This window comes from Leptopilina boulardi, unplaced genomic scaffold, assembly GCF_019393585.1.
Source record: "Leptopilina boulardi isolate dan_hultmark-lab unplaced genomic scaffold, ZJU_Lbou_2.1 LbouV2_144, whole genome shotgun sequence".
Classification (NCBI taxonomy): Eukaryota; Metazoa; Arthropoda; class Insecta; order Hymenoptera; family Figitidae; genus Leptopilina; species Leptopilina boulardi.
In genome coordinates this window covers 1,287,377-1,303,889 of record NW_026137690.1, presented here as the reverse complement: position 1 = coordinate 1,303,889, position 16,513 = coordinate 1,287,377, and the positions used below count along the sequence as shown (strand labels likewise).

General features: G+C 30.2%; 1 protein-coding gene across 2 annotated transcripts in view; it reads right to left on the bottom strand.

The window, feature by feature from the left end:
* The window catches only part of LOC127291562 (dual specificity tyrosine-phosphorylation-regulated kinase 2-like), a 216,073-nt gene that overhangs the window by 137,184 nt on the left and 62,376 nt on the right, over positions 1-16,513 (bottom strand). Inside the window, exons 2-3 of one of the 2 annotated variants that reach the window (XM_051320755.1) lie at positions 8,320-8,571; positions 6,830-7,872 (exon numbers count right to left, since the gene is read on the bottom strand). In XM_051320755.1, the coding sequence (XP_051176712.1) occupies positions 6,830-7,872; positions 8,320-8,395 (1,119 nt within the window). In that variant the 5' untranslated portion in view covers positions 8,396-8,571. Of the gene's footprint in view, positions 1-6,829; positions 8,572-16,513 lie in introns of both variants that reach the window. The other variant, XM_051320754.1, reaches the window with a different exon arrangement.

Below are 16,513 nucleotides of genomic sequence, written 5' to 3'. Positions count from 1 at the left end.
ATGTTTCAAATAATAGAACTATGTCTTAATAAAAGTTTTGATAAGATTGCAAATGTGTGGTAATTATTAAATTCTATTGTGTTTTGTATGAAATGATTACAATACTTCTGCGCAGATCTGTTGCGCATGATTGTAGAAACAAATGAAATTTCTGATACAATGAATAATTAAATATAACTGTAATAATTTTTTAACTACTTTTTTATGTTAGTAAGGTATTAATTCAAAGAAATACTGGATATGCGTCGTAAATCTGCGTAAAAATCAGAAACATTCTGCGCAGATCTATTGCGCATGTTTGTGATTTTATTTCAATTTTCTGTAGAAAAGAATTACTAAATACAATTTTTAAGTTTTTTTACTACTATTCAACTTGGAAAATGAGTTTAGAATGCAATACTCAGAAACATTCTATCTGCGCCATAGATCTGCGCAGAAGCTGTTTAAAGTATTTTTTCGTATTCTTTCGTTTCCGAAAGTGTTCAAAATCACTTAAAAAGATTTCTTTACACTACATAAAATCCACAGAAATTCCATTTATATGTTTACATGAAATATTTAAAATAGTTCTACGCAGATCTATTGCGCATGACTGTAGAAACCAATAGAATTTCTGATACAATCAATAATTAAATATAATTGTAAGCATTTTTTAACTGCTTCTTCAATGTCAAATTTGTAAGGAAATAATGCAAAAAAATATTTTATAAGTGTCATAGATTTGCGTAAAAAAAAAGAAATATTTTGCGCAGATCTATTGCGCATGTTAGTGATTTATGTCAATGTTCTGTAGAAAAAAAACTACTAAATACAATTTAAAGTATTTTTATGATTTTTCAACTTGGAAATTAAATTTAGAATGCAATATTCAGAAACATTCTATCTGCGCCGTAGATCTGTGCAGAAACTTTTTTTTCGAAAATTGTAAGATCGATTGCGCATCCTTGACTTTAAACTAATTTTCTTTTCAAATTTTTTCACTGATTTTCATGGCTGAATTTTTTTTTCTAATTTTATATTAAAGATAATAAAAATAATAAAAAATTTCTATAAATATATACTCGATACTGATTTTTAATGAGCTTTTAAATAATATTGGAAACATGAAAATATAGTTAAAAATCTTTTTAAACTTCTCGCATTATATATATATATATTACTTTTAAGTAATAGGGAGTTTTTCAAACTTTACCATAGCGTTCTCTCTCTCTCTATATATATATAAAACAGTTTACAAAGTAATCTCCTAATGGTTAAATGGAGTTAAAGTACATCGTGGGATTTTTTTTCTACATCTCTCGAAAGGATTAGCATTTTTCTTTTCTTTTTGTTGGCAATTTCCTCCTCATCCTTCTTCTTATTATTATTAAAAGAAACTAAAAGCGGAGAAGGGCAATTATTTATATCGAGAAACGGATGTGTCAGGAATAAAAATCGCCCTCAAGAGCTATTGAGTCTTTTGCAAAAAAAAAAAAAAAAAAAAAAAAAAAAATGGCGAAAAATCTTTTAACTGCGCACTACTGGTCAAATGCACTTCTTTAAATTGGTAATTTGAGTGAGTTACATTATATTAAAGTTTATATATATATATCTACGTCACGCCTTTGGATCTCTGGTGGAGAGAGCGAAAGTGTACGATGCACGACTGATAAAGATCGTGTGCACCGACTTCTAAAGTAAAAGCCATGATTGTCAGATTAAAAAAAAAAATTATAACGCTCAGTTAAAAAATTAAAAATAATAGAAAATAAAATTTTAAATTCTTGATTCAGATGCGCAATAGATCTGCGTAGAATTGTCAAAAAATAATTTCACAAATGCGAAACAGATTTTATTACAATCATTATTTTTATAGCTTCTTAGCATACATAATTGTATTCTAAAACTCGTCTGGTTGCAAAAAAATAACGTCTGCGCAGATCTATTGCGCATATTAGGTTTTTTTTTAAATTTTTGCCTTATAAATATAATGAAAAAACTAGTTCAAAACTTGCTTCTATGTAATTTAAAAAATTATTTATCAATGATTTTAAGCACTTTCGAAAACAAAAGAATACGTAAAAATACTATAAACAGTTTCTGCGCAGATCTACGGCACAGATAGAATATTTCTGAATATTGCATTCTAAACATAATTTCCAAGTTGAAAAATTGTAATAATACTTAAAAATTGTATTTAGTAGTTATTTTCTACAGAAAATTGAAATAAAATCACTAACATGCGCAATAGATCTGCGCAGAATGCTTCTGTTTTTTGCGCGCAGATCTACGGCATTTGTGAATTCTACGCATGTACAATAGAGTATCGAAACTTTTATTAAGAAACAGTAATATTATGAAACACTTGTGGAAGCAAAATGACAAAAAAAATCGTTTTTTCTGCTTCTGCGCAGATCTATTGCGCATATCGAGTACTTTAAATGGATGTTATTTTAAAATCGTAATGGATAATTTAAAAATTCTTTTAATGAAGTAATAGTAGTTGACATTTTTAGTCAATTGTGAAGGAAAATCTGTTTAAAATGATAAACGTGCGCAATAGATCTGCGCAAAATTTCTAATAACTTTTTATTTATGCGCAAAAGTAATCAGTGGATTGTACGAATGAGCAATAATGTTTATTAATTTCTACGACTGCGCAATAGTATTTTTCAACTTCTACGGTTAAGCAATAATGTTTTACAACTTCTGCGTCTGCGCAATAGTGTTTTTTTTAAAGATCAACGGATGCGCATTAGTGTTTTTTAACTTATATGGCTGCGCAATATATTTTTTTTAATTTCTGCGTATGCGCAATAGTATTTTTCAACTTCTACGGATGCGCAAAAGTGTTTTTTTTTTTTTTTATTTTAAAACGACAATATTGAGAATATTTTATAAATTCATAGCTGTATTCTATTACTTATGTGAATACACAATTTTCTTCCCATGAGAAAAAAAATTTGTCTTAACAAAAAAATTTTTAAAAAAATTTTATCTAACTCAAAAAAATATGCTAATTGGCAAAAATTTAAAAATTAAAAAAATAACTGTCAGAATATTAAAACACAAGAAAAATATTTAGAAAATATTAGAATTGTCTAAATTCAAAAAAAAAAAAAAAAAAAAAAAATTAGTATACAATTTAAATAAATTGAAATTCACCAAAATTAGAGAAGAATAGATTATAAAATATAATTTAAAAGACGTGAAATTCAATATATATATATATACAGTTGATGAATATATGCAAATGACGATATAACCGGAAATGTTGAAATCCTTGAAAGGGTGGTTATAGGAGAATCTGTTTCGTTTTTTTTTTCATTCATTCTTTCTAATTTTTTTTTTTCTTTAAATGTCTTGTCGCGTTTCATAAATACTCGCGGATATTTTTGAGCGTACTTCCGACAACTTTGACTGTCGCACTTTCTGTGAATCTAAAACCCGTTATGCCGCGGCAATGTCGCCGACAGTAACAACGATCGTAAAGAACGAATCGAATTATTTCCTAGCACGACATTGTCTGTGCGAGGAGGACAACGACGGCGGCATTTGATAGTTCTAAATAAAATCGTGTGGTATCCGCGAATAACGAAAACTTAAAAAAAAAAGACAGTTGCTCATATTAATTTCCGCAAATTCAATTTAATATTTTATATATATATATATATATGTATTAACAAGAAAGTTGCGTGTTTAATTTTCTTTTAATTTAGAATTATATTATGCAATTTTAGAGTAAAAAAAAGGGCAAAAATTTTAGGTAACGCTATCATGGACACCCAACAATTCTCCAACTTTAATATTTTTGCTTAACCTGGAAATTTTTACGTTATACACCTAGAGAAATTGTTCAATTGAACTAAATATAATATATATTTGAGTTAAATAAACGTCTATTTTTCTCAGAGCCAATTTTAGCCCATTTATTTGGTGTTAATATATTTTTTTTAATTAAATTAAATAAATATTTATTTAAATCAAATAAATATTTATTTGTCTCTCAGACAAATATATCATTTCTCTGGATGTACATGTATCTTTCACTCGATGTAAAAATTTAAATTCAAAAAAAAAAGAAAATAATAATAATAATAGGTAATAATAATAATAAATAAAAATAATAATATATAATAATAACAATAATAATAGCAAACAATAAAAAATAATATTAATAAAATAATAATAATAATAAAAATAAAAGTAATAAATGTTTTTGAAAAATAAGTGCATGTAACTACTGTTAATAAAAAAAAAAATTATTTATATTTCTGACCTTAGTCTGCAACCGATGAATCATATTTTGGACCACAAAAAATGTAGCGGAAGCACAGACGGTTAAAAAAAAAAAAAAAAAAAAAAATTCAAACACTCCGGAAATCAATAAATTAAGAAACAAAATAATTTTCTTTCTGAAGATTTAATCCTTCGCGCGATTTTTAGAAATTCAAACTTTTCCGGAATAAAAAAAAAATTTACTAAAATTATTGTAAAAAGAAAACAATTTTTAAAATTTTTGCACTCACATCATGGTAAACGTCTAAACAGGTCAATACACAAATTTAAAACTGATTTGATATTATCTTTGAGATTTTACAAAACCCTAATTATTTTTATGACCCTCGACGACCTAAGGTATCCTTTGTATAAGTATATATGTAAATAAACATTTCCAGAGATGCAGGTATAAAGAAACAAAATTTTAAAACTCACTTTCCAAATATTTAAAAATACACATACATATTTTCGGTTTTAAATTATTATTCAATTTGGAAAGAAATTTTTACTTATATGAGACCTTTCAGAGTTGCTAACTACGAATTTGATATTAAATTCGTAATCAGCAACCTTGAAAAACTCCCGGGTAACAATTTTCAAGCGAATTCGATCAATTTTTGAAAAATTTTCCTCCATATTGTGTTCGCCACTTTGTATTTTTAAAATCTGATGCCAAATTCGTATTTAGCGACCCTAAAAACCCCCGAGTAAGAAGATTCAGCCAAATTTAGTGAATTTTAAATATTTTCGACCGCCATATTGAATTCGACATTTTGTATTTTTAAAATCTGATGCCAAATTCGTATTTAGCGACCCCAAAAACCCCCGAGTGACAAGTTTCAAGTGATTTTTGTGAATTTTTAAAATTTATGACCGCCATATTGAATGCGCCATTTTGTTTTTTGAAAATCTAACATCGGATTCGTAATCAGCAACCCCAAAAACCCCTGAGTAACAAAATTCAGGTGAATGTAGTGAATTTAAAAATTTTTTGTCGCCATATTGGATCCGCCATTTTGAATTTTGAAAATCTACCATTAGATTCGTAATCAGCGACCCCGAAAACCCCCGAGTAGCAAAATTCAGGTTAATCTGGTGAATTTAAAATTTTTTCGTCTGCCATATTGTATCCGCCATTTTGTATTATTAGAATCTGATGTCAAATTCGTATTCAGCGACCCCAAAAACCTCCCGAGTGACAAGTTACAAGTAAATTGACTGAAGTTTGTAAAAATCAGTCGCCATTTTGATTTTTCAAGATCCATCAATTCATAATAATTGTATTCGGGTATTTCCGGAATTACCCGAATACAAATCGATAAATAGATCTTCAAAAATTAAAAGGGGCGAAAACTTTTACAAACTTTATCCAATTCGTCTGAATTTTTTTACTCGGGGGTTTTCGGAGTCGCTGAACACGAATCCGATGTTAGATTTTCAAAATTCAATATGGCGGATGCAATATGGCGGAAGGAAAAAATTTAGAATTAACCAAATTCGCCTGAAACTTGTTACTCGGGGGTTTTTGGGGTAGCTGATTACGAATTTGAAATCTGTTTTCAAAAATTCAAAATGGCGGATTCAATATGGGGGACAAATTTCTAAAAAAATTCATTAGAATCGTTTGAAAATTGTTACTCGGGGGTTTTTGGGGTCGCTGAATACGAATCTGATGATTATTTCAAAATTCAAAATGGCGGATCCAATATGGCGGATAAAAAAAGTAAAAAATTGCTCGGATTCGTTTGGAACTCGTTACTTGGGGGTTTTTGCGGTCGCGGAATACGAATTCATTGCTTATTAAAAAAAGTTCAAAATGGCAGATCCAATGTGGCGAATGAAAAAAAAATTTTGATTGATCAGATTGGTTTGGAACTCGTTACTCAGGGGTTTTTGGGGTCGGTGGACACGAATCTGATGTTTATTTCAAAATTCAAAATGGCGGCTCCAATATGGCGGATAAAAAAAAGTAAAAAATTACTCGGATTCGTTTGGAACTCGTTACTTGGGGGTTTTTGCGGTCGCTGAATACGAATTTAATGTTTATTTAAAAAGTTCAAAATGGCGGATCCAATATGGCGGATAAAAAAAAGTAAAAAAATTGCTCGAAATCGTTTGGAACTCGTTACTCGGGGTTTTTGCGGTCGCTGAATACGAATTTAATGCTTATTTAAAAATTCAAAATGGCGGATCCAATGTGGCGGATGAAAACAAATTTTTGATTGATCAGATTGGTTTGGAACTCGTTACTTATGGGTTTTTGGGGTCACTGAACACGAATCTGATGTTTATTTCAAAATTCAAAATGGCGGATCCAATATGGCGGATAAAAAAAGTAAAAACTTGCTCGAATTCGTTTGGAACTTGTTACTCGGTGTATTTTGGGGTCGCTGAACACGAATTTGAGGTTTGATTAACAAAATTCTAAATGGTACAAGTAATTTAATAAATAATTCTCAAATTCTTTTTTCAGTTTCTTATCTGTGTTTTAGATTTACGGATTACAGTTAATAATATTAAAATTTCTACTCAATGATCAAAAAAATAATTTTTGTTTTTTCTTACTCACCTCTTCGTGATACCATCTCTGCTGTAGTATAGCCCAACATCTTCGACAATGACAAACTTCTTTTTCATGTTTATCCTTATCACGTTCTTTATCGCGACTTGTCAATTGTGGCGGTGGTGGTGGTGGCACTGGTGGTGGTAGTGGACTTGTTGCAACTTCAAGACTATCAGAACTTGAATTATGCCTCCTTGGCGGTGTTATATTTGTATGATTACGTTGACTTGAATTATTATTATTATTACTACCACTACTACTATTACTATTATTATTACTATTATTATTATTATTATTGGTTGATGTTTGTTTAACATTATCACTTGATCTCGTTGTTGTTTGATCATTTCGTGAATAAGGCGATGTAAGACAATTATTTAATGAACATTTGGTTAATGTTGGTTGTGGTTGTGGTTTTAAAAAATCATCCAAAAGATAAAAACTTTGTGCTCTATTTGAACGTGTACTATTTGTTCGTGTTTCTAAAATTCCATCATTTTTTGTTTCTGTATCAAGATGACGTATCATCCAATCATCATCATCACCACCACCACCACTACGTTTTTCATCTTGAAATAAACGTCGTCCAACTTTTAATTTTCTATTATTTGATAGGGCAAATTCACCTTTTTCACGATATTGTGATTTTGAAATAACTCTCGCTGAATAACATGTTGGTTGATTATGATTATTATTACTAGTTGAACGTGAATTAGTTTCAATTGTTGATGTACTCATTAATGAATCACGATTTAAATCACCATTCTCAATCATTGATGCACTTGCATTGTGATAGAAAAATGTTTGACTTGAACGCGATTGTGAATCATTATTACCAGCTGGTGTTCTTAATAATGCGCCAAGTGATCGCCATTTACGATCTTGATTTGAACAACCATTATTCCATTTTGCCTCTGGTGAATTTATTGCTGAATTCACTGACCATTTACGTTCTTTATTTTGTGACCATTTTCTTTCTGATGATGATGATGATGATGTTAAATTTGGTTCCTCACGTTGTTTTGTCTTCCACCATGATGATGTTGACGCTGTAAATAGAACGAGTGCACCTTTCAATGGATTTTGATGATTTTTTGATGATGACGATGATGATAATGATTCACGATTTTTTTCATCACGATAACTTTCGGAATTGATTAAATCACGTTCACTTGGTGAAATTTGTCGATCACGATCACGATGATGATGATGATGGTGATGATGATGATTATGATCGTCATCATGAAGAAGAATTGCATTTGTACTATGTAATCTTGGCCTAATTCGTACAAATCCATAATCATTTGAATCAATATAGGGATGTTCGTTAACATGATTGGTGACGTCTCTATTATTTCTTGAATCATTGGAATAGGTGATTTGTGTTTGATGATGAGGTAATGAACTCAAACCACTGTATTGATGTGTACTTAATTGTAAACATGGTTGCTGTGGTAGTGTTGATGTTCGATTACGATGATGATTTTCACTTGAACCTCTTTGTAAACAGGAAAAACTCGCCGAATGACGTAGGCTCGATGGTGGATTACTAGGTTGACTAACACCCAACATTTTGAAAGGATGAAAATTTTTCACCTTTTTAAGTCTCCTTTTTTTATGTATCTACTTCTTTAAAAATCTTCTTTTTAAAATTCAAAATAGCAATGACTCTTCAGTCTTTAACGGTACGTCTTTTGAACTTGTTCTGCTAGACATTTTTTTAAGAGCTTCAGAACTGCCTCTAAGATCTGTAACATAAAGAAAGGACAAGGATAGGGACTTAGCAACGTAAAAATAAAAAACAATGACTTAAAAATAAAATTTAAAAATCAAAAATTCATTAAGAAAAATTAATTTAATGCTGAAAACTTAGCCTATAATGATAAATATATATATATATATATATACTTGTGATAGTTTTGTGGTAGTCTTGTGATAAAGCGCTTGAAAAATTATTTACGTAAAAAGCTTGGGAGGGATTTAAAACAAAATTTATTGAAAAAAAAGTAAAGAATTCTGGTGTTTTTTTTATGAAAACCACGAAACTAAACGGGTTCAAGGTTAAACAGTGCTGGTTCATATATCGAGAGTGGTGATGAAAAAAATTAACTGCGCAGCATTAAAGCCTAAAGAGTGCTACTGCGCAGCGATAATAGTTTTTCGACTTCTACGCAGATCTATCGCGCATCTTATGCGCAGTACCGTAGATCAGCTTGTAACGATGCGCAAAAGCGATTTTAAATTTCTACAGTGAAAATGCCTTTCGATAAATAAAGAACTGAAGAAAATTACCAAAAAAAACACGAGAAATTTTATTAAAGAAAAAAAATAGTTCTACCAAAAAACAGAAGTATTCTACTGTTTGAATAAATAAATTTTTTCTACTTTCAGTACTTTTCGAATACTAAAAACGTAGCCTTTATTTATTTTATGACAAATGAGCAGAAAAATAAAATAAGCCCTTTCGTACATACTGTTCTAATTTAAAAAATTTTTTTGCATACTGAAAACTTAGCCCAACGATAAATACTTGTGATAGTTTTGTGATAAAGCTCCCGGAGAATCAGTGCAGTTACCTAAAAAGCTTGGGAGGGATTTAAAACAAAATTAATCGAAATAAAATCGGACTAGTTCCTTCTTTTTTGAAAAACACGAAACCAAACGGCTCCAAGGTAAACAGTGCTGGTTTATAGATTGTAAGTGATGAGAAAAAACTTTACTGCGCAGCTTTAAAGCCTAAAGAGCCCTACTGCGCAGCAATAATAGTTTTCAATTTCTGCGCAGATCTATCGCGCACCTCATGCGCAATACCGTACATCAGCTTGTATCGATGCGCAAAAGCAATTTTCCGTTTCTACATTAAAAAAGCCTATCGATAAATAATGAACTAAAGAAAATTAACGATAAAAAAGCACGAGTTTTGCTAAAACTGAAAAAAAAAAATATTTCTACCAAAATGAGAAACAGGTTGTTCTACTGTTTGAAATAATATATATATCACGAAACACTTACCTCGGCTTAAATCCACTTTTCTAATTGGCCGAGTCTAGACGCTAATTAACTTTAATTATGAATTAAAATTAGCAAACTGCCCGCACTGTCTGGAGGTCAACAGTGCAGAACACGAGGGACACGATGAGGTTAAAAAAATTTTTTTTTTTTGTTCTCCAGCACTTTTAGAGAAAAATTAAATCTGTATCGAAAATTCTAAATTCCATTATTAAAAATTAAAAATGAAATATGGAATGAAAAAAAAAGATGTGAATAAACGGGTCAGAGTTTTTGAAAAATTAACCATTTGCCTATAAGGCGAATTTATTGGCCTATCCTCATTATTATATACCATGTCGTTATTGTTGCACAAGCCCCAATGGATTTCGCAATAATAAGGTGAACTTTTAAAGCCTGCGAACGGCCTTGCCTTTTTGCATATACATATATATATATATATATATATATATATATATATATGTATACACATAACGTATGTGGGTGTCACTTACGTATTATATCTGCCTTGAAAACCTTTTACCATTTTGCACCTACATATAGACAAGAACTAGACGGGTTTACCAGGTGCTGCCATAAAATGAGAAAGCAATCACGATTTCAAATCAACCTCAAAAAATTCAATTCCTATTCAATATTAAAAAAAAAAAAAAAATTTCGCATTCCGCCATCAAAGAATTTGTCTCTTTCAAAAAATTTTTTTCTTTTTGGAACGAAAAGTAGCGAAATAATTCCAAAGGGAGGCGTAGGCATTAATCGTGAAATTATTCGCGCAGGCGAGGGATAATTACATTTGGTTATACATATAGGGAAATAATAAGTATAACCCTTATCGGTTGGGAATCGTAAATAATTATATTCTGGATGAATGGTTGTGAGGGTTCAAAAAAAAAAAAAAAAAAAAAAATACTGCCCGATATCGAGACTATATGTACTAATCTGCCGGGGGCGAAAATCCCTGTATTTAAGTGCGATGCCTCAAAGACCAGTTAAGTGTCCGGCAATCATGATAATATACGTGAAATTCATCGACGTTCCGTGTCCACGCCTTCTTTATATCCGATATCATTCATATAAGTAAGAAAAAAAAGAAAAACACAATTATTTTTTCTTAACTCACTCCCCTCTACGAAAAAAAATATGACAATTTTATTTAAATTTCGTTTTTTTATTTTTATACTGTTAGAGATTTTTTGCGCATTTTTTTATGCTACAGGAAGCTACTGCGCAGGTATAATTTCTTTAGACTAGTTCTGCGCAGATCTATTGCGCAGATAAGAGGAAATTTTCATTAAAAAGCAAATGCATTGTTTAATGATACTGTTAGAGATTTATTGGACATTTTTTATGCTAATGGAAGCTACTGCGCAGCTATAATTGCTTTATAGTACTTCTGCGCAGATCTAATGCGCAGATAGCAAGACATTTTTAAGATAAAGCAAATTTATTAGGTAATTTTACACCGAGAGACTTTTTGCGCATTTTTTTATGCTAAGAAAAGCTACTGCGCAGCGATAATAGTTTTTCGACTTCTACGCAGATCTATTGCGCAGATAGCAAGAAATTCTTAGGAAAAAGCAAATTCAGTAGATATTTTTACTGTTAGAGACTTCATATGCATTTTATTTATGCTAAGAGAAAATTTATTTATGCTAAAAGGAGCTACAACGCAGTTTAAAATGCTTTAGAGTGCTTCTGCGCAGATCTAACGCACAGACAGCAAGAAATTCTTAAGAAAAAAGCGAATTCATTGAGTGTTTTTACTGTTTGAGACTTGTTTCGCATTTTATTATGCTAAGAGAATGTACTGCGCAGCTAAAATTGCTTTTTACAGCTTCTGCGCAGGTCTATCGCGCAGATTGTGTATTTTCTGCTTGTAATGGTGTTTTACAGCTTTCAATTATGAGCAATAAGTGTAAAATTAATTATTTAAGAATTTTGTGTCACATTATGTGGAATAAAATCGAAAATAGATCAACAATGCGCAGTAGATCTGCGCAAGAGCGAAAATAGTTTTTATATAAGTGTATTTCTACATAAAACGCATTGTTTACGGAATTTATGTATTTATAGAGTGTTCATTATTAACGAAAAATCAAACTATTTAATTAATTATGCGCAATAGATCTGCGCAGAACGAAAATATTATATATGTAACAATGATTTTTGCAATTTTTTGCATGCGAAAAATATTCTACTAATATTTATCTTCAATTGATGCGCAAAAGTTATTTTCAGTTTCTAGTTATAGACACTAGTGTTTTACAGTTTCTGCCAATGCGCAGTAGATCTTTTTAACTTCTAATGTTGCGCAATAGATTTTTTGAAGCTGCTATTTATGCGCACTAGTGTTTTACAGCTTCTACCTATGTGCAGTAGATCTTTTTTACTTCTACTGCTGCGCAATAGATTTTTGTAACTTCTATTTATGCGCACTAGTCTTTTACAGCATCTAACGATGCGCAGTAGATTATTTTAGCTTATATCTATGCACAGTAGAATTTTTCATCTTTTATCGATGCGCAGAAATACTTTTTAGCTGTTATTTATGCGCACTAGTGTTTTATAGCTTCTATCAATGAGCAGTAGATTATTTCACCTTCTACCGATGCGCAGTAGATTATTTTAGCTTCTATCGATGCGCAGTAGTAATTTTCAGCTTCTATTTATGCGCACTAGTGTTTTACAGCTTCTACTAATGCGCATAATTGGTTTTTAGCTTCTATACGTGCGCAGTAGAATTTTCCCCCTTTCTTTTATGCGCAGTAGTGATTTTTAGCTGCTATTAATGCGTAATAGTAGTAAAAAAAACACCAAACATGTATTTTAAAAATAAAACACAAATGTAGCAATTTTTTTTTATCAATCAATTGCGAGCACATAAATAATTTATTTTCACAAATTTAGATTCTCGTATGCGCGCCTCACATGAATACTTTTTTTTCACGGTTGCCTCCTCACAGCACACATATATAAATATATATATATATGTATCTCTGGAAAAAAAATTTCTAACGGCTAATACGCTCTGCTTAGCGGGGGATTTCTAAATCGCGGCTCGCGCCAGTTCTGCTTTAATTGGCTGATGTATTAACATCTTTTTTTTTTTTTTTTTTTTTAATTTATTAGAGAAAGCGCGTTAGTTATGAGCGATTAAAATTGTTCGTCATAAAGAAGAAGGGAATTTTCGAAATTGTGCACAATTTTCTTTCGATTAATGAGCTATTTGGCAATATTTGTATATAAATACAATATAAGAGATTAAAAAAAAATTTTAACGGGAAATTATTTTACATAAGTTTTTATAATGAAAATTCATCGATATAATTTTTTTTTTCACTTTCGTCTGTCGTAATTTTTGCACACTTATGTAATGAAAAAAAAAATTTTCTGCAATTAGATTTGCAATAATTAAAAGTGAATTTTGTACTTAGTTGAAGAGAGAGAGAAAAAAAATTTTAATTAAAAAGAAGTTTCATTTGTGTATTAAAAAAATGTATAAAAAATATATATATATATATATATATATATATATATAAATCGAAGGAGTTCTGCTCTGTTGAGATTTATAATTTTCAGATATACGAGAATTTATATAATAAAATTGTAAAATACTGTATATACAACTAACTTCTCTCAACGTGAATTGAGTGTAGGATCTTTTTTTTTCTCTCTCTCTCTCTCTCTTTTTTTTGGAATCGTATATAGATAAACATGTATATATGGAGACGATATCGATTCCCAAGCGATGCGAATTATTTTTCTTCTTTTGTCGAGGACGTTTACCTGCATATTGAAAGGGAGGTTGCACGTGATATCAAAAGGTTATTGCACTCGATAAATATATATATATATATTTAATTATTTATTTATTTAAAACAATTTTATTTTCGAAGTAAATAATTTTTATTTTTCAATTTTTTTACTTATTTTAACATAAATTCTATTGTTATAGTAATTAAATTTTATATTTTAATTTTGATTTCAATTTTAACTTTAATATTAAATTTTTTTTATAATTTTTTTTTTAGGTTAATTTTTTAGTTTTATAAATTCGTTAATTTTTTTTTTTTAATTTTGACTTTCTTACCTTCTATTATATAGAATTTAAAAAAAAAACGAAAAACATAGTTTTGTGTGGTAATAAATATTAGGAAAATGACGACCTAAATGTATATATCGGATTTCAATGAGACGAATGGCATTTTGTACGAGTTTTGAAATACTTTCGCAAAACCAAACGATATCACACTCTGGCACGAAATTTTAATATTTCACGTTTGCGTGACTACCGTTTTGAAGAAAAAAAGAAGAAGAAGACAATATATCGGGTCCCATCGCTCGATGGTCGTTCTTGTTCCGTCAATGAATTTTTTTTTTTATTTTATACTTCCCATTTTCTACTCTAAAAAAAAAAAAATACTCGAAACTTAAATAAAATTAGCCATTAACTTGATTTTTATATTTCAAATCATAGTTTTCTTTATACATTTCAAATACGTACATAGAAGAAGAAGAAGAAAAAAATTTTTTTTTTTCATGCTCTGCTAATTGACCTTTTTTTCTACCTACATTTATATCTTTTGTTGAATCTTTATCGTTCATAATTGCCCCTTCCTAAAAGGATATAATTACCCCTTCGTATTTGACAATATTCTTATGAATTTCTAAAAGTTGACGTGACTTTGTCAAATCTTTATAAAAAATATTGTTTCCATTACTTTTTTTTTTCAAATGTTTATCTTATATTTAAAGTTTATTTCACAAACTATATTAAAAGAAAAAAATTGATTCTCGCAATATTGTCTCGCTCTACTTGCACTTTTCCAACGCACGTAATTCCCCTTTTGAAACATATATATATACAAATTTCTAATTGACTTGAAGAAACTTTTGTGATACGAAAAAAAAAGTTGACAGTGATCGGAGGTGGCAAAAGAAAAAAAAAATTTTTTTTTTCAAATCAAATTTTGATTTCTCGCCAAAAAGTTGTTTTTGCTAACACGCAATGTGTATAATGAAGCTTTCAAACTTCATTTTGGGGGATATGAAACTAGTTGTTTTTTTTTTTTTTTTTTTTTGTATGCCGTCATAGTTTATAACGTATCGGGTTGAGTAATTAGTTCCGGCCAAGAATTTAAGCTAATTAAATCAACCGACTGACTCTTAAGTATCCAGAGCGCATACAATTAGACCAGTTCTATAAATTTGTTCTTATTCTTATTTTGGTCATCGTATTTTAGTTTTTAATTAAAGTTAATATGTATATATAGCTTTGATTTGTATTTCACACGATAGTCTGTAAAATTGTCTCAAAATTATTGAATAATAATAAATTTCTTTCTATATAGATAATGAGAAAATTTATTTTCATTTGTAACATTTTTGATATTTGGAAGATGACTGCGCATGAAAAAATCATATACAATATTACTGCGCATGTATATTCGTCATTTCGTACAATTGCGCATGTGTAAGTTGCAATTGGTACTACTGCGCAGCTTTTAGGTCTATTTTGTACGACTGCGCATGCGTAAGTACTATTTAACACTACTGCGCATGTTTAGAAACCACTAAACATTACTGCGCAGCTTTTTGGTTTATTTATTGCTATTGCGCATGAGTAAGTACTACTCAGTACTATTGCGCAGCTATGAATTTTATTCAGTACTACTGCGCAGCTTTCAGGTTCATTTATTGCTACTGCGCAAGAGTAAGTACCACTCAGTACTACTGCGCATGCGTAAATATCTCTCAGAGTCATTACGCAGCATTAAGTTCTATTTGGTACTACTGCGCGCATTGCTAAGAATCACTGAGTATTACTGCGCATGTTTAAGAAGAATTTAGCACATCTGCGCATGCGTAAGTACAACTTAATACTACTGCGCAGTTGTAATTTCCATTTGGAGCTACTGCGCATGCGTACATGTTACTAAAAGCTACTGCGCAAGTGTAAGTTATAAATAGTGCTACTGCGCATGTGTAAGTACCACTCAGTACTACTGCGCAGTTTTTTGGCCTATTTGGTACTCTTGCGCATGCGTAAGAACCATTCAGTACTACTGCGCATGCGTACATGTCACTAAAAACTACTGCGCAAGTGTAAGTTATAAATAGTGCTACTGCGCATGTGTAAGTACCACTCTGTACTACTGTGCAGTTTTCTGGCCTATTTGGTAATCTTGCGCATGCGTAAGAACCATTCAGTAATACTGCGCAGTATTCAGGTCCATTTAGTACTACTGCGCAGCTTTTAGGTTAATAATAATGAAAAATCGAATTCTTATCGGTAGTGAAACCAATTTTTTCGATTTTTTTTTTTTGGTAACTTGTTGCAGATTGAAATTTTTTTTCTCTATTTCAGTGGGAAAAAAAAGATTATGTTATTGGCTTTGTTAGAGGCGCAGTTATTAATATGTCAGTGCAAGAAATCCACGTGTGCAATATATATATATATATATATATATATATATATTTATATATACTTGTGAGGCAAGTTTATATATTATAATATAATGCGGTTTGTTAGGCACGGTGTTTGGTTACAAAAGACAAACGCAAGTTATGAAACACGCCCATGTAAGCGGGTTGAAGAAAAAAAAAAAAAACTCCTGGACCGCGTTACGCCATCGTTTCTCTTCATCTTCACACCTTCTTCTTATTCACATCCGCGTATAA